Raw genomic sequence first — 22,547 nt, forward strand, 5'->3', positions numbered from 1 at the left:
CCCTCTGATGCTGACTGTGCCCACATGATCTTCAAGGGTATCGCTCATAATCCAGTCCAGAAAGACGTTGAAGAGAGTGGGAGAGAGGAGGCAGCCCTGATGGACTCCTACAGAGGTATGGAACCACTCCCCAATGGTGCCGAGTGAGCACTGCATGGTTGCCTTGGTGTAAAGCTGATGGATTGTATGAATCAGCTTCTGCCCCACGTTGAATTTCTTCATGGTGGCCCATAAGGCACCATGCCAGATTCTGTCAAACATCTTCTTGAAGTCTTTGAAGACACGGTAGAACTCTCTGCTGCTGAAGGTGTTTCTCACAGAGGGTGCAGAGGTGGAAAATCTGCTCAGTGGTGTGTCTGACCTTACGGAAGCCTGCTTGTTCCTTGGCAATGATGTCTTCTGCCGGAGGTCTCAGTCTGTCAAGATGATTCTGTGTGTAAGTTGGAATATTTCCCCTCAGTAAAGCATCAGGCAGAGATCAACGTTACTTCGAAAGAAAATCCCGATAAGTGATCATATCAATTTAATGATACAACTGGAGCTGAGGCTTAAATAAATACGATTATTTTCTCATTTCAGTGCAAGTCAAAGTTGAGTTTAATGTACAAATACATAGATGCATGGCTAGAATGAAAAACTTATTTGCAACACCACAGGCATACAGTGTAAATAAATTATGAATAATCTTGCAGCTTTTTACATGACAGCATTTTAAATATCATCACTGCAATGGAATTTTCTTAGTAAAACTATTTTGTGTATTCTGGCCCAGTCTACCTCCACCTTTTGAACTTTTTTTTAACCAATGATAAAAGAAAGATAGTTGGAATTTTAAAGATTTCTTGAATTTTCCAAATTTGGAAAGTAGATTAGCAACCACACATGAAAAAACTTTACATAAATATATAGTCCATTTCAAACTTTTACTAACAGCTTATTCCCACAAGTTGTAGAGAACAGAAGAAAGGACTGGTAAAAATGTTAGAAGTGACAACCCAAGGCTCAACTTTTACTAGTTTCCTATCACCTCAAAGACTAAAAACTGTCTAGCACAGAACAGGATTCCTCGGTCAGAAAACTGCAGGAAGCATGCACATGGGAGAGGGAAACTACTCATTTTGTTACTCTTCTAAAAAAAAATCTACACTAAGTGGAAGAGTGTTTCATTCACAGTTCCTGCCTGATGCTCACAATAACATTAAAGGGTGGGGGGGGGGGGGGTGGTGAGATATGAAATGGAACTGAAGCACAAATGTACACAAGCAATAAAATGTTTAAAATCAAGTTTCCTGTTGAATGGAATTTTACTTTGGAAAAGTTACAATGGCAACTGTACCATGCAATTTTACAGTTAAGTAATATTTTCAGATCAATACAAGTTAATAAAACTACTTGTCAATCTCATACCACAGCTAAATATTCAAAACTTGCAAAGAACATTCTACTCACCAAATGGAATATTACTGTAGTGTTATATCAGCATAACAAGAAACGTCAGCAATATGCATTCCCTCCTCTACCAACCCCCTCACCACAACATGCTGTTCCATCATACCACCCTCCTGCCTCAACTCCATTTTCCTCCTTATTGCCAGTAAGAACGTAACAGTGAACTCCCATTATATAGTATTTCATGCTTACTAATTAAGTACAATATAAATAAAAGTGCAAACAAATTACCTGCAAAAAACCTACAAGTTGTTAAGTCAAGATACAAATCTTCACATTAGAAATTTCTGTTTGATAGGGAAAGGTGAACTAGACAGATTGGAAAGGAATCCAGTTTGGAGGAGTGGGAAGGGAGGGAATAATACAATGGAAACATCAGTGAGATGGGATGGTTAAATGGTTATGGAAGGCCCTCTGGAATTTTGTGAAAACAGGGCACAGGAGAATTCCAAAGAACAGCAGCTTCATCAATTAAATATTCCATTCTTTTGAAAAGGCTCACAATATATTAACTACTTGTAGTGATGTTAAGCTTCACATATCCCAGTTAAAGCGACCTTCAAACACAGTTCACTTGTTTGTGTCTCATGAATCATTGGACTTTTATGAACTTAGTCTCAATGCACTACTCCGATTCATCAGTCTATAGGTTTGAAGGCAAGCAATCACATAAAGCCCGCTTTTCAACTCTCAGGAGCAGATCATCGGTCTGTAAATATAAAAATGACATTGTCACCCTTAATCTAATATATGGTTATATAGTAGACAGTTTAATCAACCTATAAATGTTCTATGTACAATTAAAATAGAAAATACTGAAAATATGAAGGGTCTATCCTGAGTATTTTCAGCATATTCTTTTCTTTTGATTTTAGAACTTTTTTTTGGAAAGATTATCACTGGAAATACTATCAGCCCTTTAAAATAACCTTGTTACAGCTTGACTGGTTCTGATAATCTTGAATTATATCCTCTGTTGTTTTCTCTTCATACAAAATGTTAATCTATAGATTTAAGTATCAAAAATTGTAAATCATAAATATTCAAAGGGAATTTCTCTGTATCAACAGATCTCAAGTGTTTCCAACACAGGAAAGCATTCAACCAATCATATCCAGAGAGGTGTAAAGCACAGAAACAGGCCCTTCAGCTCATGCCAGCCTGGTCTTCTGCCTAGCCCCATCTACCTACACCCCCACCATAGCCACCCATACCTCTCTCACCCATTATCTATCCAAGCTTCCCTTAAATATTACACCTGAACTCGCATTTACCACATCTGATGGCAGCTTGTTCCATGCTCGCATCCTTCAGATTTCCCCTTTCACCCTAAACCTATGACCTAACGTTCTATCTCACCTAACCAGAGAGGAAAAAACCTGCAAGCATTCACTCTTATCAATACCCATCATAATTTTGTATGCCTCAGTAAGATCCCCTCATCCTCCTGAGTACCAGTGAATAAAGTCTAAGTCTATACAACCTTTCCTTATAACTCAAGCCCTTAAGTCCCAGCAATATCCTTGTAATTATTTTTCCGCACTTTTTCCAAATTCATTGATATCTGCCCTGTGGGTAGATGATCAGAACTCCACACAATACTTAAAAAACCAATGTCTTACACAACTTCAGCATAACATCCCAAGTCCTGTGCTCAATGCCTACTTTATGAAGGCCAACATGTCACGAACTCTCTGTATAACCCCAACTACCTGCAATGGAACTTAGATTCATCCCCTTTCCCAGTTCTTGGACCACTGTTTTGCAAGTCGTGACTCTTCAAATGAGTATCCAGGCAGTTTGACTAAAACAGTTAAATCTATGCTGCCTGGTTACTGATCTCCAATGGAAATAAGTTGGTTCTTTTACTCCTCTTCAATTCTTCCGTAATTTAATAAATCTCAAATATCCTTTGTTCCAAATAAAAATCAAGGCTAGGCAGTCACACCCTGCACACCCTGACTAATTCTCCACTCCTCAAATCTCTTCTGCTAGCACATTCTTCTTGCATCTGGGAATGCAAAATTTAAAAACCTATTACCCCAGTTTACAAGTAAGAAATCAGGAATGTGATTAATTTCTCAAACATACATCTAATTCTGCTGAATCTGAACACATTATTAGTCTATAAATAGAAATGGCAATAGGCTCCTCACAACTGCTCCAACTTTCAATAAGTTCGCAGCTGATTCTACTATTGTGAAGTCCATTATCCTCCTACCCCTATCACCCTTAATTCCACTATTGAGTAGAAGAACGTTTCAGCTGATTTGAGGACACAGAAGGCTATGGACAAAGTGTGTGTGGGTATGGACAAATCCAATTGTTGGCATGGGCATGGTAGAACAAAAGACTCAATTTTGTGCTGTAGGATTCTAGGGACCATCTTGAAACACAGGTTCCAGTAAGGCACCACTAAAATATAGTGCAAAAGTGAAAACAGCTATATAAGATCTTAATGAATTTGTTATTGGAAAAATAATTGACAAAACTAATTTCAATGCAAGTTTAAGGTATTAAACTCTACTAAAGACGACAAAAGGGTCAAATAGAAATGCAAATAGACCATATCTGAATGCAGTCCTGATTGCCATGACTTAAACAGGAAAAAGACTTTGGAGATGGGGGAAAAGCTAATACAAGAACATGTTACCAGAACTGGGAGGTCATATCTATCACAAGGGATGAATAGTAGATGTATCTCTTGAAAAGGGAAAGCAATTGAAAGACACTATAAATGTATTTGGTAGAGAAAATGCAAGAGGTTTCCATGGAAAGAAGAAAAACCAGAGGCTTCAATTAGCAATAATCAACAAAAAAAATCAAAAGGAACACTGAAAACAAGCACTGTACAGCAAACAATATTGATACAATTATTGAGGAAAGCTTACAAAGGAGAAGAGATGAAGGAGGGTGGATGGGAGCAAATTCTTGGAAAGGAAATTTCACATATTCTGGGCAAGATGAAATAATTTGTTTCTATGTTGCATGTTCTCTGTATGGGAGACACCCTCTATTACAAAATAAAATTTGTCCTCATTAATGTGGGAAGTAAATAGGCAATTTAAAAAATCTCTACAGATGCTGTGGCTTTGCATCGTGGACATTGTGTTACATGCTCTTTTTTTAGGAACACAACATCCTCCCCTGAGTAATGCAGAGAGAGCTTTTGATTCTTATCACGTAATCACTAAAGTCTGTTTTAATGTGCTACATTTAGATTTTTTTATTAAGTTGCTAATGGCAAGTAATCCATATTTACCCTTGTATTCAAGTTATTTGCAGTTCTTTTCAAGTCCTGCAGCGCTCTCTGCATGAATTCAAAAGCATGACAATCAACACAGGGACGACCTGTGAAAGAAACATCAAAACCTTTAAAGTAAGCAAGCTTTAACTTACCATGAACGTTGCTCTCGTGGTTGAAACAGCTAGCAGACAATCTAACAACTATAATCATCACAGATACTTTGGCACTGGACATTTTTAATGATATTTCAAATCAGAGTACAATACTTCATCCCTACCTGACTGTTTTATAGATTCCACTAACCAAGGACAATGATCCTAGTATTTGAAATTATAATTGTCAGTGTCAACCCATGTAAAGGAATCAAGTACAAATTGAATTTATGGGTTAGTTTATGGGTCATTTATTTTAAATCCTCCAACATTTTGTATGGGCCACCACAAAAGGGTTCTGTGGTCTTTCCCCAAAGGTAAGACCCTTCTGTCACAATATTTTGTGGAGCTGGTCCCTGCATTGTAATGTCTCAAACGTTTCACTGTTGGAATGTTTAGGATAAAACATTACAGTGAGACACCAACTTCTTGTCAATATTGTAAGCAGGTGTAATTTATAGTTTATACAGTGAAAGAAGACAATGCCTTACTGTTTGTGTAACAGTATATTATGTTCTTGTGAACTGTTCATAACACATCACGTCTGTAAGATATGGGAACAGAATTAGGCCATCTCGCCCATCGAGTCTGCTCCGCTATTCAATCATGGCTGATTCTTTTTTTAAAATCTCCTCCTCAACCCCAGTTCCCAGCCTTCTCCCCATAACCTTTGATGCAATGTCCAATCAAGAACTTATCAATCTCTGCCTTGAATACACACAACAACCTGGCCTCCACAGCTGCACATGGCAACAAATACCACAAATTCACCACCCTCTGGCTGAAGAAATTTCTCCACATCTCTATTTTGAAAGGGCACCCCTCTAACCTCTGGCTGTGCCCTCTTGTCCTAGACTCTCCCACCATGGGAAACATCCTTTCCACATCTACTCTGTCTAGGCCTTTCAACATTTGAACGGTTGGATCCCCCCATCCTTCTGAAATGTAGTGAGTACAGACCCAGAGCTATCAGATGTTCCTTGTATGCTAACCCTTTCATTCCTGGAATCATCCTTGTGAACCTCCTCTGGACCTTTTCCAATGCCAGCAAATCTTTTCTAAGATGAGGGGCCCAAAACTGTTCACAATCCTCAAAGTGAGGCCTCATCCGTGCCTTATAAATCCTCAGCATTACATCCTTGCTCTTGTATTCTAGACCTCTTGAAATGAATGCTAACATGGTATTTGCCTTCCTCACCACCAACTCAACCTGCCAAGTTAACCTTCAGGGTATTCTGTACAAGGTCTCCCAAGTCCCTCTGCATCTCAGATTCCTGGATTTTCTCCACATTTAGAGAATAGTCCACACATTTATTTCTACTACCAAAGTGCACGACCATGCATTTTCCAACACTGTATTTCATTTATCACTTTCTTGCTCATTCTCCTAATCTGTCTAAGTCCTTCTGCATCCTACCTGTTTCCTCAACACTACCTGCCCCTCCACCAATCTTCATATCATCTGCAAACTTGGCAACAAAGCCATCTATTCCATCATCTAAATCACTGACATACAGCATAAAAAGTGATCCCAAAACCGACCCCTGTGGAACACCACTAGTCACTGGCAGCCAACCAGAAAAAGATACTTTTATTCCCACACACAGCCTCCTACCAATCAACCAATGCTCTAACCATGTTAGTAACTCTCCTGTAATACCATGGGATCTTAACTTGGTAAGCAGCCTTATATGTGGCACCTTGTCAAAGGCCTTCTGAAAGTCCAAATATACAACATCCACTGCATCCCTTTTATCTATCCTACTTGTAATCTCCTCAAAGAATTCCAACAGGTTTGTCAGGCTGGATTTTCTCAGAAGGAAAACATGCTGACTTTGTACTATCTTGTCCTGTGTCACCAAGTACTCCATCCCCTTATCCTTAACAACTGACTCTAACATCTTCCCAACCACTGAGGTCAGGCTAATTGGTCTATAATTTCCTTTCTGCTGCCTTCCTCCCTTCTTAAAGAGTGGAGTAACATTTGCAATTTTCCAGTCATCTGGCACCATGCCAGAGTCCAATGGTTTTTGAAAGATAATTTCTAATGCCTCCACAATCTCTAATGCTACTTCTTTCAGAACCCTAGGGTGTAGTTCCTCTGGTTTGGGTGATTTGTATACCTTTTGGTCTTTCAACTTTTTGAGCACCTTCTCTCTTGTAACAGTTACTGCATCCACTTCTCTTCCTTCACACACTACATCAGGCATACTGCTAGTGTCATCCACAGTGAAATCTGATGCAAAATACTCATTTAGTTCGTCAGCCATCTCCTTGTCCCCATTGTTATTTCTCTTGCCTCATTTTCTACCGATCCTATATCCACTCCCATTTCTCTTCTATTTTTAAACATACTGAAAAAAATCAACCAAATGTGGCAAGAAAGATGGGAAAGGGAGGCATTTATATCAAATACAAAAAAGTGTTGCAGGTACTAGGGTAGGTAGTAGATACAGAAGAGAGGAAATTGTGTGGACTAGGTTAAGGTTGGGGCACTGTGCACTAAACCAAACATTGAAATTGATAGGGAAACACCAGACAGGACTGTATGAGGAATGTCAGGAAGAGGAGTCAGTAGAACATGTAGTTCTGAGTTGCAGGAAGTATGTGATACAGAGAGAGATGATGAGAATTAATCTAAGGGAATTGGGTGTGCAGGAATCCACATTAAAAGGGTTGCTGGGCATGGGTGAGAGAACACAGGTCAGGGTATTTTTAGCTTCTTGAGTACAGGGGTTTTTTATAGGATATGATGGATAAACAGGAATAGGGTATTAGGATGGCCAAAGATGGGAGGATAAAGTGTAGGTTAGGGTATGTGTGTATGTGCGATTGGGTGAAGGGATTTAGAATGTGAGTCTATCGCATACTCCGGAGCAGAAGGTGGCGGTAATGCACCATTAAGCTGGGTGCCAACTGCCGTAAAAAAAGACGGAGGGAGAGAGAGAGAGATGTAAAAGGCAAAGGGTTGGAGAAGGAGGGGGACCAGGAGGAGGTGAGGAGAAGAGGTAAGAGGCCGGAGTAAAGAATAGAAGAGGAAAAGGAAATGGTGAAAAAAATACCAGAAGGAGAAATCGATGTTCAGGCTATCAGGTTGGAGGTACCTAGATGGAATAAAAGGTGTTGCATTTCCACCGAGAATGGCTTCCCCATGGCAAAAGAGGAAGCAATGGACTGACACGTCAGAACAGAAACTGGAATTAATCACAAACAAGAAAAAATCTGCAGATGCTGGAAATCCAAGCAACACACACAAAATACTGGAGGATCTCAGCAGGTCAGGCATCATCTATAGAGAAGAGTACAGCTGATGTTTCGGGCCAAAATCCTTCAGCAGGACTTGAGAAAAAAAAGATGAGTAGATGTAAAAAGTGGGGGGGGGAGGGAGAAACAGAAGGTGAAGAGTTAAACTGGGAGGGAGAAGGGTGAAGTAAACCGATCCTAGTTCTCATCCATGCCAGGTCTTCATTATTCCCTCTGACTTTCCCCTCTCTGAGGCAGAATGTTCTGTTCTCAGTAGGGGCCTCATCTTTGTCCCCCTGCACACACACCTCAGTGAGTTCTGTACCTGCCATGACATTGAGCTTTTCTCTACTGCCTCCACTACTTCTTCGGCCAGGATTCTCCACCCCGCACTAATGACCCCTTCTCCAACCCTCCTCCTCTTCCTGGACACCCCAACCTGGTCTTCTGTCTGCTCTGGATCTTTTCTTTGTGAACTGCCAACGAGATATCACCATCTGGACTTCACAACTGCTGTCTCCAATTCCAACCTCACTCCTTGTAAACGCTCTGCACTCCACTCCATCTGCACTAACCCTAACTTCACCATCAAACCCATACATAAGTGGGGTGCTGTACTAGTCTGGTGTACTGACCTCTACCTTGCTGAGACCCAACGGTAACTCTCAGACACCTCCTTTTACCCCAGAGGAGCACCAGACCATTGTCTCCCACACCATGACTGACCTTATTAGCTCTAGGGATCTCCCATCCACCACCACCAACCTCACAGTGCCTGCAACATGCACCTCCTGTTTCTATCTCCTACCCAAGCACCACAGACCTGCTTGTCCAGGTAGACCCATTGTTTAGGCTCGTTCCTGCCTCATTGAACTCAGTTCTGCATACTTTGACTCTGTTTTGTCTCCCCTAATTCAGACCCTTCCTATCTACACCCATGATACTTCACACGTTCTGGATCTTTTCATTGATTTCAAGTCCACTCCGCATACACCTCCATCCCCCACCAGGACGGCCTCAAAGCCCTCCATTCTTTGTGGCACCAGATCCACCCAGCTCCCCTCCACCACCACTCTCCTTCGTCTAACAGAACTTGTCCTCACGCTTGATAACCTCTCCTTTGGCTCATCCCACTTCCTTCAAACAAAAGGTGTAGCCACGGGCGCTACATGGATCACAACTATGCCTGCCTTTTTGTCGGCTATGTGTTACAGTCTATGTTCCAAGCCTACACTGGTGCCCAACCCCACTTCTCCAACGCTACATCAACAACTGCATTGGTGCTGCTTCCTGCACCCATGCTGAACTCATCCACTTTGCCTCTGATGTCCACCCTGCCCTCAAATTTACCTGGTCCATTCTCAACACCTCCCTTCCCTTTCTCAATCTCACTGTCTCTATCCCTGGAGACAGCTTATCCACTGATGTCCATTTCAAATGCACAGACTCTCAGTTACCCAGACTGTACCTTTTCCCACACTATTATTTGTAAAAGCGCCATACCCTTCTCTCAATTCCTCCATCTCTGCCGCATCTGCTCTCAGGATGAGGCTTTTCATTCTAGAACGAAGGAGATGTCCTCCTTTATCAAAGAAAGGGGCTTCCCTTCCTCCACCACCAATGCTGCACTCAACTGCATCACTTCCATTTCATGCAAGTCTGCTCTCACCTCATCAGGGATAGGGTTCCTCCTGTCCTCACCTACCACCCAGCAGCCTCCAAGCCCAGCACATAATTCTCCATAACTTCTACCATCTCCAACAGGATCCCACCACCAAGCACATCTCCCTTTCTGCTTTCCGCAGGGATCACTCCCTACACAACTCCCTTGTCCCTTCATCCCTCCTCACTGATATCCCTCCTCGAACTTAACCTTGCAAGCAGAACAAGTGCTACACCTGCCCCTACACTTCCTCCCTCACTACCATACAGGGTCTCAAACATCCCTTCCAGGTGAGGAGACATTTTATCTGTGAGTCTGTTGGGGTCATCTACTGTGTTTGGTGCTCCTGGTGTGGCCTCCTGTATATCAGTGAGATCTGGTGCAGATTGAGAGATCGCTTCGCCGTGTACCTATGTCCACCAGAAAAAGCGGGATCTTCCAGTGGCCACCTATTTTAATTCCACTTCTCTCTCCCATTCCAATATATCTATCCATGGCCTCCTCTACTGTTGCGATAAATCCACACACAGGTTGGAGGAGCAACACCTTATATTCCATTTGGATAGCCTCCAACCTGATGGTGTGAACATCGATTTTTCGAACTTCCAGTAATACTGCACCCACCCCCTTCGCCATTCCCCTCTCCCACCTTATCTCCTCACCCGCCCATCTCCTCGCTCTGGTGCTCCTTTTCCCCCTTTTCTTTCTTCCACGGCCTTTTGTCTTTTATTACACTCCCCCTTCTCCAGCCCTGTATCTCTTTCACCAATCAACTTCCCAGCTCTTTACTTCACTCCTCCCCTCCCAGTTTCACCTATCACCTTATGTCTCTCCTCTCCCCCACTTTTTTAAATCTAATCCTCAATTTTTCTCCTCCAGTCCTGCTGAAGGGTCTTAGCCTGAAACATCAACTGTAATCTTTTCCATAGATGCTGCCTGGCCTGCTGAGTTCCTCCAGCATTTTGTGTGTGTGTTGCTAGGAATTAAAATGAGTGGCCGCCCAGAAATTCGGCTTTGTGCAGATGGAGCAGAGGTGCTGGAAAAAAACTGGTCTCGCCCCCCCCCAATTTTACATCAGGTCTCACCAGTGTGGATGAGACCGCATTGGGAGCGCCAGCTACGACAGACAACCCCATCAGATTTGCAGGTAAAGTGCTGCCTCACCTGGAAAGACTGTATGGGGCCCTGAATCGAGGAGAGGAAGGAGGTGAATGGGCAGGTGTAGCATTTCTTTCACTTGCAGGATATGTGCCAGGATGTTGATCGGTGGGAAGAGGACAAATGTACCTTCTAGTTTGTCCCCATCTTTTTATCCTGGCATTCTTCCCCTTCCTTTCCAGTCTTGATGAAGGGTCTCAGCCCAAACTGTTGACTGGTTATTCATTTCCGTAGATGCTGTCTGACCTGCTGCTGAGTTTTACCAGCATTTTGTGTTTGTATTTCTAGAACGTAAGCACTCTTGAGAATTAGCTGTTTTCCTCATTTTGAATGCATGCACTTAAATTGCATGACCATCATCTCCGATTCTCCATCTTTGCAGCATATGGAGTAGGTCGCGTTTCTAGCGGCTCTCTCTCTCTCTTTTAATATGTTTTATATCCCACTAACAGATCCCTTTTAGTTCTAATGACTTACTACTTCTACTGAAGGATTTATTATTTCTGCTGAAGGATTTTACGACTGTGGTGAACTACATATACCTGTCTGGATGCCCCCCACCCCCCCCGGCTGACTGCTCCAGTGGCTCCTCCCACGGACCCCGGTATAAAGGCAACTGGGGACACCGCCCCAGCCTCAGTCTCCAGGATTCCAGGATGTAGTGTGGTGATCACTTGCTGCTTGTTCTTTCTTCCAGCCAATAAAAGCCTATATCTCTCCAAGAGTTATTGTTGGTGCATCAATGACTTAATTACAATGGCCAAAAAAAGTCGTTCTGGTATTGAATTAAGAAGCGGCAAGACTTTCCCCGAAATGGAGCAAACGGAAGAAACCAAGAAAACGGAGGAACCTGTTACACTAGCAGGAATATTTTCTTCAATACAAGACATGAAGTCGGAATTCAGATCGCTTAATATTAAAATCGATAAGCTGACCAGTTCAAACGGGAAGCTCGAAAAAGCTATTTCTGATTCAAGACTTGCTGGAAAACTTGGATTCTCAACTTCAAACACTTCAGCAGACTACAACCCGAATCGAGAGCGAGCATGATTTATTCAAGCAAACTATTAAAGATCAAGGAATGAAGATATCTTCAATGGAAAAGAAAATCAATGAAATTACCTCAGAACTATCTAAAACGAAGAAAAGAATGGTTGATTTAGATAGTAGAGGGCGTCGGAGGAATCTGCGTATTCTGGGACTGCCTGAAAATACTGAAGCTGGCGATCTGTTAAAATGCTTTTCAGATATGCTGTATTCACTTTTCAATGGGACCCTCGAAGCTAGCCCTTTAATCGACAGAGCTCACAGAATTCCATTCTCTCGGCGTTCAGCCGAATTACATCCTCGAGCAGTTGTACTTTCTTTGCATTATTGTACGACTAAAGAAGCTATTCTTCGAGAAGCCAGAAAGAAATGGAAATTACTCTTTAATTCAACACACATTCGTATAGTTGAAGATTATCTCCCCGAAATCTTTGCCGAAAGAAATATTGAGAAGTTATGAGTGAAATGTATAAATTAGATTTAAATCCCTCCCTTCACTTTCCAGCAAAGCTGATAATTTTTCCTGAAAAATCTCAACCATTGAGAATCTACTCTCCTCAGGAGGGATGGGAGTATATTAAAAACTTTAAAGTTAAGCCTACTGAATAAAATATTAAAGTTACATCGATTATTCAATAGCCAATTTTGAAGTATCTGCTGTATGAGTTGTTTATGGAGTTTTTGAGTTAAGTACATGTTACACCTTTTCACTCTCTGGTATGGGACGTGGTCGATTTAATTTTTTTACCTTATTAATAATTAATACATATATAACTGTTTTGTAGGGAACCATTATAGTATTGTACTTTAGTGGTCCGTGTAGGACCTGTTGCGTATTAATCTTTTTATTTTTTTAAATTTGTTTCAATACTTATAGTTTTAGGTTGTCATATACATACATTCATTTATTTTTATTTTTCAAGAGAAAGAATATTCTTTGTAACATTATTTGCTTGGATTTATTCTTTCTTTTGAATATGTGTTTAAGCTACTTTAGCTGATTCTAAGATGGCCGTTGTTGATTATGTTTTTATTAATGTTAGACACAACATTATAGTAGTTGAATTCTGTTTGTGCCTTTTATTATGGCTATTTTCTGTGGGATTTTTGCTTTTTATATATATATGGAGCCGCAAGTTGGAGAACAGGGTCAAAGGTGATTAGTCAGCATGGGACCAGCCTACTGGTTCCTTCCTTTTTATCTATTGTGCGGGGGGAGTGGGGAGGGGTCTATTAGAGTAGGTTTTTTTCTTGATTGGGCAGTTCTTTTGATGGATTTCTCTTTCGTAAATGCGTCACTCCTTCTGGTTGTACCCCCACCTTTTGGTTTAATCTGTACTTGCGTAACATTTCTTTTATATAATATTAAACTCAACTTTAAACATGGATGTTAATAAAATTAATATAATATCTTGGAATTGGAATGGTGTCAATCATCCCATTAAGCGTAAAAAGATTTTTAAGAAATTAAAAACACTTAATGCTGATATTATTTTTGCGCAAGAAAATCATATACGAAAACAGGATGGGGATAGATTTTTTCGCTTTTGGAAAAGGCCTCTTTTTCACTCACTGTCGGATAGTAAAACAAGAGGCATTTCTATATTTCTTAGTCCCAAAACCCCTTTTGTATACCTTAATACTACTACTGATTTGATTGGAAGATATTTAATTGTTACTGGTTTATTATGCAAGCAAAAGGTAGCTCTGGTGTGTGTATACGCACCTAATGTAGATAATTCTGATTTTTTAAAGAAACTTTTTTCAGAGTTACCGAATCTCAATGAATATAAGCTGATCATGGGTGGTGACTTTAACTGTTGCTTAAATCCGGCGATTGACAGGTCATCAACCAATCCATCGCTTCCTAATAAAGCGGCAGCTTGTATTAACTCTTTTTTATTAGAATATGGCCTTGTCGATATTTGGAGATATAAACACCCCAATCATAAAGATTTCTTCTTTTTTTCCCACACGGCCATCACAAATATTCCCGAATTGATTACTTTTTTTTAGATACACGTCTGTTAAACTCCATTGTTGAATGTACGTATGACATCATTGCGCTTTCAGATCACGCGCCTTTAAAGTTAACCCTTAAGCTCCCGAATAGATTTTTGAAAATCTCACAGTGGAGATTGAACCCCATTTTGTTACAGGATCCAGCTTTTGTTAATTTTATTAAGGAGCAAATTTCTATATTTTTTGAATTTAATACAACTGAAGGAATGTCAAATCTGGTTATATGGGACACCTTGAAATCTTTTCTTAGGGGACAGATAATCTCATATTCAGCAGCCTTGAGAAAGAAAACTAAAGCGGAATTGTCAGTGCTTATTAATAAAATTAAACAGATAGATAAAGCATATTCAGTTAAACCTACTTAAGACCTATATAAAGAAAGGGTCGAACTTCAATCACAGTATGATTTACTTCTGATCTTTCCCATTGAACAGCAAATTTTTAAATCTAAAAGTTTATTTTATATACATGGGGAAAAATCTGCTAAACTTTTAGCGGGTCAATTAAAGGCTGGGATGGTCAGAAGACAGATTTTAAAAATTCACCGACCAGATAGAACAGGAACTTTAGATCCTTATGAAATTAATAAGATATTTATGGACTTTTATTCTAATCCTTATAAATCTGAATTCTCTGATAGTAATATCACTATGAATAGATTTTTGCAAAGGTTAAACATACCTCAAATTTCGATTCAAGATGTTGATATGTTAGATGCACCTATTAAACAAGAAGAGATAGCCAGGGCTATATCCTCTATGCAATTAGGTAAAGCTCCGGGACCTGATGGTTATACGGTAGAATTTTATAAGATCTTTCACGAAACACTTATACCACATCTTCATCAAACGTTCACTGATTCTACGTCTTCTGGGAACTTCCCTAAAACTTTTTATGAAGCACTAATTTCATTGATTTCAAAAAAAGGGAAAGACCCACTGGAATGTGTATCCTATACACCTATTTCTTTACTGAATGTAGATTTTAAAATCCTCTCTAAGATTCTAGCAAATAGGCTTGAGAGTATCTTGCCTAATGTTATCTCAAACAATCAAACAGGATTTATTAAAAATAGGTACTCACATTTTAATATTCAAAGATTATTAAATATCATTTATTCCCCCTCAACCAAAGAATCTGAATGTATTGTATCTTTGGATGCAGAGAAAGCCTTTGATAGGGTGGAGTGGCCTTATCTATTTCAGGTTTTGAAGAGGTTCAATTTTGGTCCAGGATTTATCTCCTGGATTAAATTGATTTATCATGCCCCGGTAGCTGTGGTTCTCACTAATAATCAAAAGTCTCCTTACTTTAGATTATATAGCGGTACCCATCAGGGCTGTCCCTTTAACCCTTTATTATTTAATTTGGCTTTAGAACCACTTGCTATTACTCTTAGGGATTCTAATTCTGTGGAGGGTATTAGGAGAGGGGATAAATTACATAAAGTTTTGTTATACGCAAATGATTTATTAGTTTACATTTCAAATCCTAAGAAATCTATTCCTTCTATGTTATCTACATTTATGGAATTTGGTACTTTTTCTGGATACAAATTTAATTTACATAAAAGTGAATTATTTCCTATTAATAATTATTTTGATTATTATGATCAAATACCTTTTAATATTGCCAAAAACCATTTTACTTATCTTGGTATCAAAATTACAAAAAATTTTAAAGACCCATATAGGTATAATTTCTTCCCTTTAGTTGAATATACTCAACAGGTGCTTTCCAAATGGTCACCTATGTCGATGTCATTGATAGGTCGAATAAATGCTATAAAAATGGTTATTCTGCTGAAATTTTAATATATATTTCAAGCAGTTCCCTCTTTTGTTCCAAAATCATTTTTTGATAAAATAGACTCTCTGATTTTGTCTTATATTTGGAATGATAAAAGCTCTAGAGTGAATAAACTCTTATTGTAAAAATCAAAAAAAGATGGAGGACTGGCTTTACCAAACTTTAGATTTTATTATTGGGCAATTAATATTCGTTATATTACTTTTTGGATTCATGATACAGATGATCAAGATCGCCATTCATGGTTACAGCTGGAGGAAAATTCAGTAATGGGGTTTTCGTTAGCTTCTTTATTAGGAGCTGCCCTTCCGATTTCACTCTCCAGAATAGGTAGACAAGCTCTTAACCCTATTGTTAAACATACTTTAAAAAATTGGTTTCAATTTTGTAGATTTTTTGCATTAAATGATTTTTTACTTTCTAGTAATATTTATTCTAATTTCTTTTTTAAACCATCAACTTTGGATAAGGCTTTTCTAACATGGAAAATTAAGGGAATAAAAACTTTTTTAGATTTGTTTTTACAAGACTGTTTAATGTCTTTTTCACAGTTAATGGATAAATATGATATCTCCAATACACATTTTTTCAGGTATTTACAGGTTAGGAATTTCTTACGTGATTTTTTACCAAATTACCCCTTGATCTGCTCTTCAAATTTGGCTTATGTTATTTTTCAGTTTAAACCTTTTCAAAAACGATTAATAGCTATCATTTATAAACAGTTAATGAATGCTCGCACATCGCCTAATGATAGGGTTCAACACTCCTGGGAAGTAGAACTTCAACATTCACTCTCAGATAACCAAAGGAGTAAAATTTATTATTTAGTTAATAATTCATCTATCTGTGCATGCCATATTTTAATTCAGTTTAAGATAGTACATAGGGTCCATATGAACAAAGATAAATTGGCGCATATTTTTCCTAATATATGCCCTATTTGTGATAGATGTAATGCAGAAGTGGCTACTCTAACTCATATGTTTTGGTCATGTGTAAGTTTGAATAATTTTTGGGAGGGATGTGTTTGGAATATTATCTAAAGTTATAGATATGGATGTTCAACCTAATCCACAGAGCAATTTTTGGGATTTTCCCAGAGGAAGCAAGCAAAATGTCTGCCTCCACCCAACATGTGATAGGTTTTTCAACTTTACTGACTAGGAGAGCTATTTTGCTACATTGGAAAGAATCTAACTCGCCTACTGTTTTCTACTGGCTCTCCTGTTTAAGCTTGTTTAAGCATGTTTAAGCTTGGAGAAAATTAGAAGCCAGACATTTGATACATCCTTTGATTTTGAACAAGTCTGGTGACCCTTTATTCAATATTTTCACATGATTTAATTTACCTTTATTTATTTTTCTTTATTCTCTTTGGAGAATATCCTTGTCCATGAAGGTTCGGAGATGACTGGAAGGATGTGTTTTTTTTCTCTATCTTTCTTTTTTAAGTTTATCCTCATTTGGACTGCCCAATCTTTCTTTTTCTTTTCTTTCTCTCTTTTTTGTTTTAGTTTAGTTAGTGGGGTTTTTCTTTCTCTATCAATAAAATTTCCAATTTTTTTTACCATTGCTATGAGGATTTGTAATTTCTTTCTGACCATTGTATATATAACAGCATAATATTTTACCTATTTGAGTTTGATATTATATACTTTTTGTCTTTAATATTGCTGCTTATGTCTTTTATATTATCTACTTGTTAAACTCCTCTTTCGATTTGTATGTATATTCTTTATTTGAAAATCAATTAAAAAAGATTGCAAAATGATCATCATCTCCAAAAACATGCCATCCACTCAACTCTTTAACCTCGTAGTCCCTGCTGAGTTCCCCCAGCATTTTGTCTGATGTCTCCTACCAAACGATTCCCGAAAATTAGTCAACCTTATTGACTATGAAAGAACCTCAATGAAGGAATAGTCCCGTAATTAAGAAAATTGTAGTTTTCTTCCCCAGTTACCTGCAGAATCCACCTTAATGGCAGATGGTTAGTCAGCTATCCAGGACAACAGAATGCGCACCGAAGCGGGGGACTTACTTTCAGCCGGGATCACGGTGCCGGACTCGGCATCAGCTTCTGCGAGGAAGCCGGCGGCGCCGACAAGGACGATGAGCCCGAGGAAGCGAGCGGTTAACATGGCGATGCCCGAGCGGTCTGTGATGGACGAAGAAACAGAAAAAAAAATCACCGTTACTGCAGCAATGGTAAGAAAATCGGCAGTGGCAAAAGATCAAGCGACGTCCTTTGAAACAGTCTAACCTAAAGCACCAAACAAAAATTAACGATGCTTTAAGCCACTCCGCGGTCCTCCCTTTCAACTCGGCTTCAAAGGCAAAGCCGCCAAGTGATTGACGTGGGACCCCACCAATTCGCGAAGAGGATTGGCCCGGGGAGGCGGGACGTGACCTGGCGTCCATCATGATGGGGAAGGAGGCGCGGCTCGTTAATATAAACAGAAGAGATGCTATAGATCTTCAGCAACGCGCAGAATGCCGGCGGAGCTAATCAAGACCAGGCGGCATTTATGGAGGTGGATAAGCAGCAGACGGGGCTTCGAGCCGAAAACCTCCTGCGTGGAGGGAGGGGCTGGGCCCCGCAAACGTCGGCCGTTTATGCCCCTCCATGGATGTGACACGAACATTCACCCTGATCCTGACCCCGACCCCGGCTTGCCGAGCTCCTGCGGCGCTTTGTGTGGTATCGCTGCGGTAAAAAAGCCAGGCGAGCCGGGCACTCCGGCAGCCGCGCGCCGAGGGAGGGGGGGGGCGGGGCGGGGCCGGCGCGCGCCGGGGGCGGGGCCGCCGCGGGAGGGGGCGGGGCCTGCGGCACAGGCTTTCGTCGCCCCGTGCAATGCCCGTCCATTCAAATCTCCTTCTTCAAGATGGCGTCCATGAGGGAGAGCGACACAGGTTTGTGGCTTCACAACAAGCTGGGGTCGGCGGACGAGCTCTGGGCGCCTCCCAGCATCGCCTCGTTGCTCACTAAGGACGTCGTGGACAACATCCGAGTGTGTTTTCACGGCCTCTCGTCGGCGGTGAAGCTGAAACTGCTGCTGGGGATCCTGCACCTTCCCAAGCGGACGGTGGACGAGGTGAGGCGCCTTCCCTTGTCCCTCCCTCCCTCTCTTGCTCGCTGTGAGGTTGTCAGTCAGCGAATCTGGAAGGGAAATTGGAGAGAACGCGGCAGGAAGTACATCAAGCACTCGGGTCACTTCACTAAGTCTTACCGCCCCTTCTGCGAGCGGCGCAAAAGGTTTTAATTCTCTTTACAAAAGGCGCGATTGGAGCAGCAGCCACATTGTTGAGTAGATGCATATTTGATAGAGCCGCCGTTGAAGCTTTTTATTCCAACTGCTTTTTGCTGGAAGCTTGCTACTTTTTGTAACGGATTACATTTTTATATGGAATAAAAAGCTTTTCTAAAATATCCTACCGATTGTAACAAATGGAATGTAACATGGTTGGGAAAGCAATAGTGTTGCTAAAATAAGCTCTCGTGACCAGATCGAGCTAATATTCTTGTTACGGTTGAGTATTTTAACTTCAGTCTGCCGAAACATTTTTTTTTTGCATTCATTGGGATTCTGCTCTCGCTTTGGACGTGAGTGAGATTGTACTTGTTCAGGCAAGGTAAATAAGACAAAAACCCTTAGTGGCAACTTAGGAAACTTCAAAATTGACACGGGGGACTTTATTTGTGGCTTTAATTTAAAACAATCATCGCAATGATCAAATAATTTTATGGATTCGTAATTGACGTAATGCTACAAAAATCTTTGGCAAATGATTTGAAAAATGTTTTGTTATAACTTGGTGCTAGAACATAATTTTGCCCATTATAGCACAAGCATCAGAAATAGTGTTACGGTCTTTCATATACTCTGAATAGCAAAAAAACACTTTGGCCTAAAAATAAAATGCTGGGAACACTCAACAAGTTAGGCAACATCTGTGAAAAGAAAGTTAATGTTTGAGGTTCAGAAATCCTACTTGATCTAACCTTTCAACTGGTATGCATAACAAAATATTGGATTCTGGCTGTTCAGAGAAAAGTTCACAAGTAAATTTATTATCAAAGTACATATGTCACTGTATATACCTTGAGATTTACTTTCAGGCATATATGGGGAAATAGAACTGGGGGAAAACAACTGTACATAATAGACTGACCACTAATGTACAAAAGAAGATGCATCATGCAAAAATTTAAAAAATGAACATGTACTGAGAGCATGAGTTGCAGAGTCCTTGAAATTGAGTCTACAGTGCCTATAAAAAGTATTCACGTGGGGAGAAAAACTTGAAATCTTGGCTAGAGTTTGCCAGTGGGAGACACTGAAGTCATCTGGAAGAAGGTCCTATGGTCTGATGAAAACAGATTTGAGCTTTTTGACCATCAGACTGAACACTGTTTGGCATAAGCCAAACACTGCATATCATTAAAAATACATCATCCCTACTGTGAATCATGGTGGTAGCTGCATCATGCTGTGGGGATGCTTCACTGCAGCAGGCCCTGGAAGGATTTTGAAGATAGAAGGTAACTGAATGCAGCAAAATTCTAGAGGAAAACCTGGTGCAGTCTGTAAGAGAACTATGACTTGGGAGATTTGTTTTCCAACAAGACAATGACCCCAAGCATGAAGCCATAAGCTACATGGGAATGACTTAAAAATATCAGTTAATATCTAGTGTGGTCAAGTCAGTCTAGCCCTCAATCCAATTGAGAACTTATGGCTGGACTTGAAAAGGGCTGTTCACTCATAATTCCCATATAGTCTGACAGAGCTTGAGTAGTTTTGTAAAGAAGAATGGGGAAAAAATTGCAATGTCCAGATGTGCAAAGCTGACAGACTCAAGATAATAATCGCTTTCAAATAAATATGCATCTGCTAAATACTGACTAGAAAGAGGTGAATACACAAAATCAATTATTTTGTGTTTTATATTTGTAATTAATCTAGATCACATTTTAGAGATTTGTTTTGACTTTGACATGAAGGAGTCTTTTTCTGTTGGTCAGGGTAAGAATAAAAGCCAAATTAAATCCACTGTTGTAAAATAATAAAACATAGACTTCAAGGGGGTGTATACTTTTTATAGACATTATCTGTTGTGGAGCTAGTTCAACATTGAGGTGATCGTGTTCCTCAGCCAATTGCCCCAGGAAAATCCAGTGGCATTAGTTGAGAAATGAATTATCAGCTCATTCTTAAATTTCATCTGCTAACAATTACTTAAAAGCTGCTTCAGATTGGCAGTATCTTGCAAGGAATTTATAATACAGCATCCACTGAACTGAAGTTGCCAATGGTTATAATACAGGTGATTGGCTACTAAGTTAATATGGGATGTGAGGGAAAAGAGTGCTGCACTTTTAGCGATTATCTTTCCTTCCTCACAAGTTAATGAAGATTCTTAGCGACAGGATTTATGAGCATTTATTTATTACAGTGCAGAATAATCGAGCTGCACTGCCCAGCAACCCACTGATCTGACTTGAGCATAATCACAGGGCAATTTACAATGACTTATTAACCAGTACGTCTTTGGACTTGGCTGTTTAAGTTCTGAATTGTATTGCCCATAGAAAGTAGAGGTGGTTATAGAAGTGTATTCCCTGCAGGGATTTGTTCAGGGATCCTTGCACTTTGAGATTTATTTTATATACAAATGACTTGGATGAAGAAGTGGAAGGGTGGTTTTGTAAATTTGCAAGTGATAGAAAGGGTGGTGGAATTGTTGATAGTGTGATGGGTTGTCGTAGGTTGCAATGGGAGGTTGTTGGGGTGCAGAGCTGGGCTGAGAAGTGGCAGGTGGAGCTCAACCCAGGAAAGTGTTAAGTGATTCACTTTGCAAGATTGAATTTGAAGGCAGCATACAGGGTTAATGGCAGGATTCTTAACAATGTGGAGGAACAGAGGACTTTGGGGTCCACATTCATAGATCCCTCCAAGTTCCCACGCAAATTGATAGGGTGGTTAAGAAGACGCATGGTGTCTTCTTAGCCGGGGGATTGAGTTCAAGAACCACGAGGTATATTTACAGCTGTATAAAACCCTGGTTAGATCACACTCAGAATATTGTGTTCAGTTCTGGTTGCTTCATTATAGAAAGGATGTAAAAGATTTAGACAGGGTGCAGAGGAGATTTACAAGGAAGTTGCTTGGAAGAAAGAGCATGTCTTATGATTGATCTTAAAGTAGGTTAAAAGGTCGGTACAACATCATGAGTGGAAGGGCCTAAAGTACTGTTCTGTTAGGTTCAATGAACAGACATGCCTTCGGTCCTCCCTTTACAATGAGCAATAGTGCATTCTTTTTAGTGCAGGAAAATTATTGCACCCATTTTTACCTTGTATGTCAAAAAATATTTTTGTCATATACTAGTCTCAACTTTCAGGTACTCCTTGTTCTCACTTGAGCATAGAGCAATGTAGCACAGTACAGGCCCACAATGTTGTACCAACCTTTTAACCTGCTTTAGCATCACAAACCTTTCCTCCCACATAGCCCTCTATTTTTCTTTCATCCACATGCCTATCTAAGAGACTCTTAAATAGTCGTAATATGTCAGCCTTTGCCACCACCCCTCTGATGGTTATTCCATGCACCCACTACTCTGCAAAGAAAAAAAATACTACCTCTAACATCCCCCTATACCTACATCCAATCATCTTAAAAGTTCTGTACCCTCATTTTAACCATTTCCACCCTGGGGAAAAAGTGCCAGGTTATCTATTTATGATATT

At 40.1% G+C, this 22,547-nt stretch overlaps 2 protein-coding genes across 2 annotated transcripts in view; one reads left to right on the forward strand and one right to left on the reverse strand.

Moving 5' to 3' along the window:
- Positions 1-573: 573 nt before the first annotated feature.
- On the reverse strand, positions 574-18,659 carry nicol1 (NELL2 interacting cell ontogeny regulator 1). Its single transcript, XM_059963481.1, has 4 exons — positions 18,443-18,659; positions 17,835-17,951; positions 4,712-4,800; positions 574-2,158 (listed from the first exon to the last, which is right to left on the reverse strand). The coding sequence occupies exons 1-4, from the start codon at positions 18,657-18,659 to the stop codon at positions 2,093-2,095; spliced, it is 489 nt and encodes a 162-aa protein (XP_059819464.1). The 3' UTR covers positions 574-2,092.
- Positions 18,562-22,547, forward strand: part of nelfa (negative elongation factor complex member A) — a 47,658-nt gene continuing 43,672 nt past the window's right edge. The window contains exon 1 of the mRNA XM_059965556.1: positions 18,562-18,888. Coding sequence (XP_059821539.1) covers positions 18,679-18,888 — 210 coding nt within the window. The 5' untranslated portion in view covers positions 18,562-18,678. The remainder of the gene's footprint in view (positions 18,889-22,547) is intronic.

The sequence above is a fragment of the Hypanus sabinus genome, chromosome 3 (assembly GCF_030144855.1).
Source record: "Hypanus sabinus isolate sHypSab1 chromosome 3, sHypSab1.hap1, whole genome shotgun sequence".
Classification (NCBI taxonomy): domain Eukaryota; kingdom Metazoa; phylum Chordata; class Chondrichthyes; order Myliobatiformes; family Dasyatidae; genus Hypanus; species Hypanus sabinus.

What these genes read in the sequence shown, in the direction of transcription:
- nicol1 (XM_059963481.1), bottom strand. Translation starts at nt 18,659, where the DNA reads ATGGACGGGCATTGCACGGGGCGACGAAAGCCTGTGCCGCAGGCCCCG. An exon ending in GGGTCGGGGTCAGGATCAGG is followed by an intron (nt 17,952 to 18,442) that starts GTGAATGTTCGT and finishes CGTCCATCACAG; the next exon opens with ACCGCTCGGGCATCGCCATG. An exon ending in CAAATAACTTGAATACAAGG is followed by an intron (nt 2,159 to 4,711) that starts GTAAATATGGAT and finishes TTATATTTACAG; the next exon opens with ACCGATGATCTGCTCCTGAG.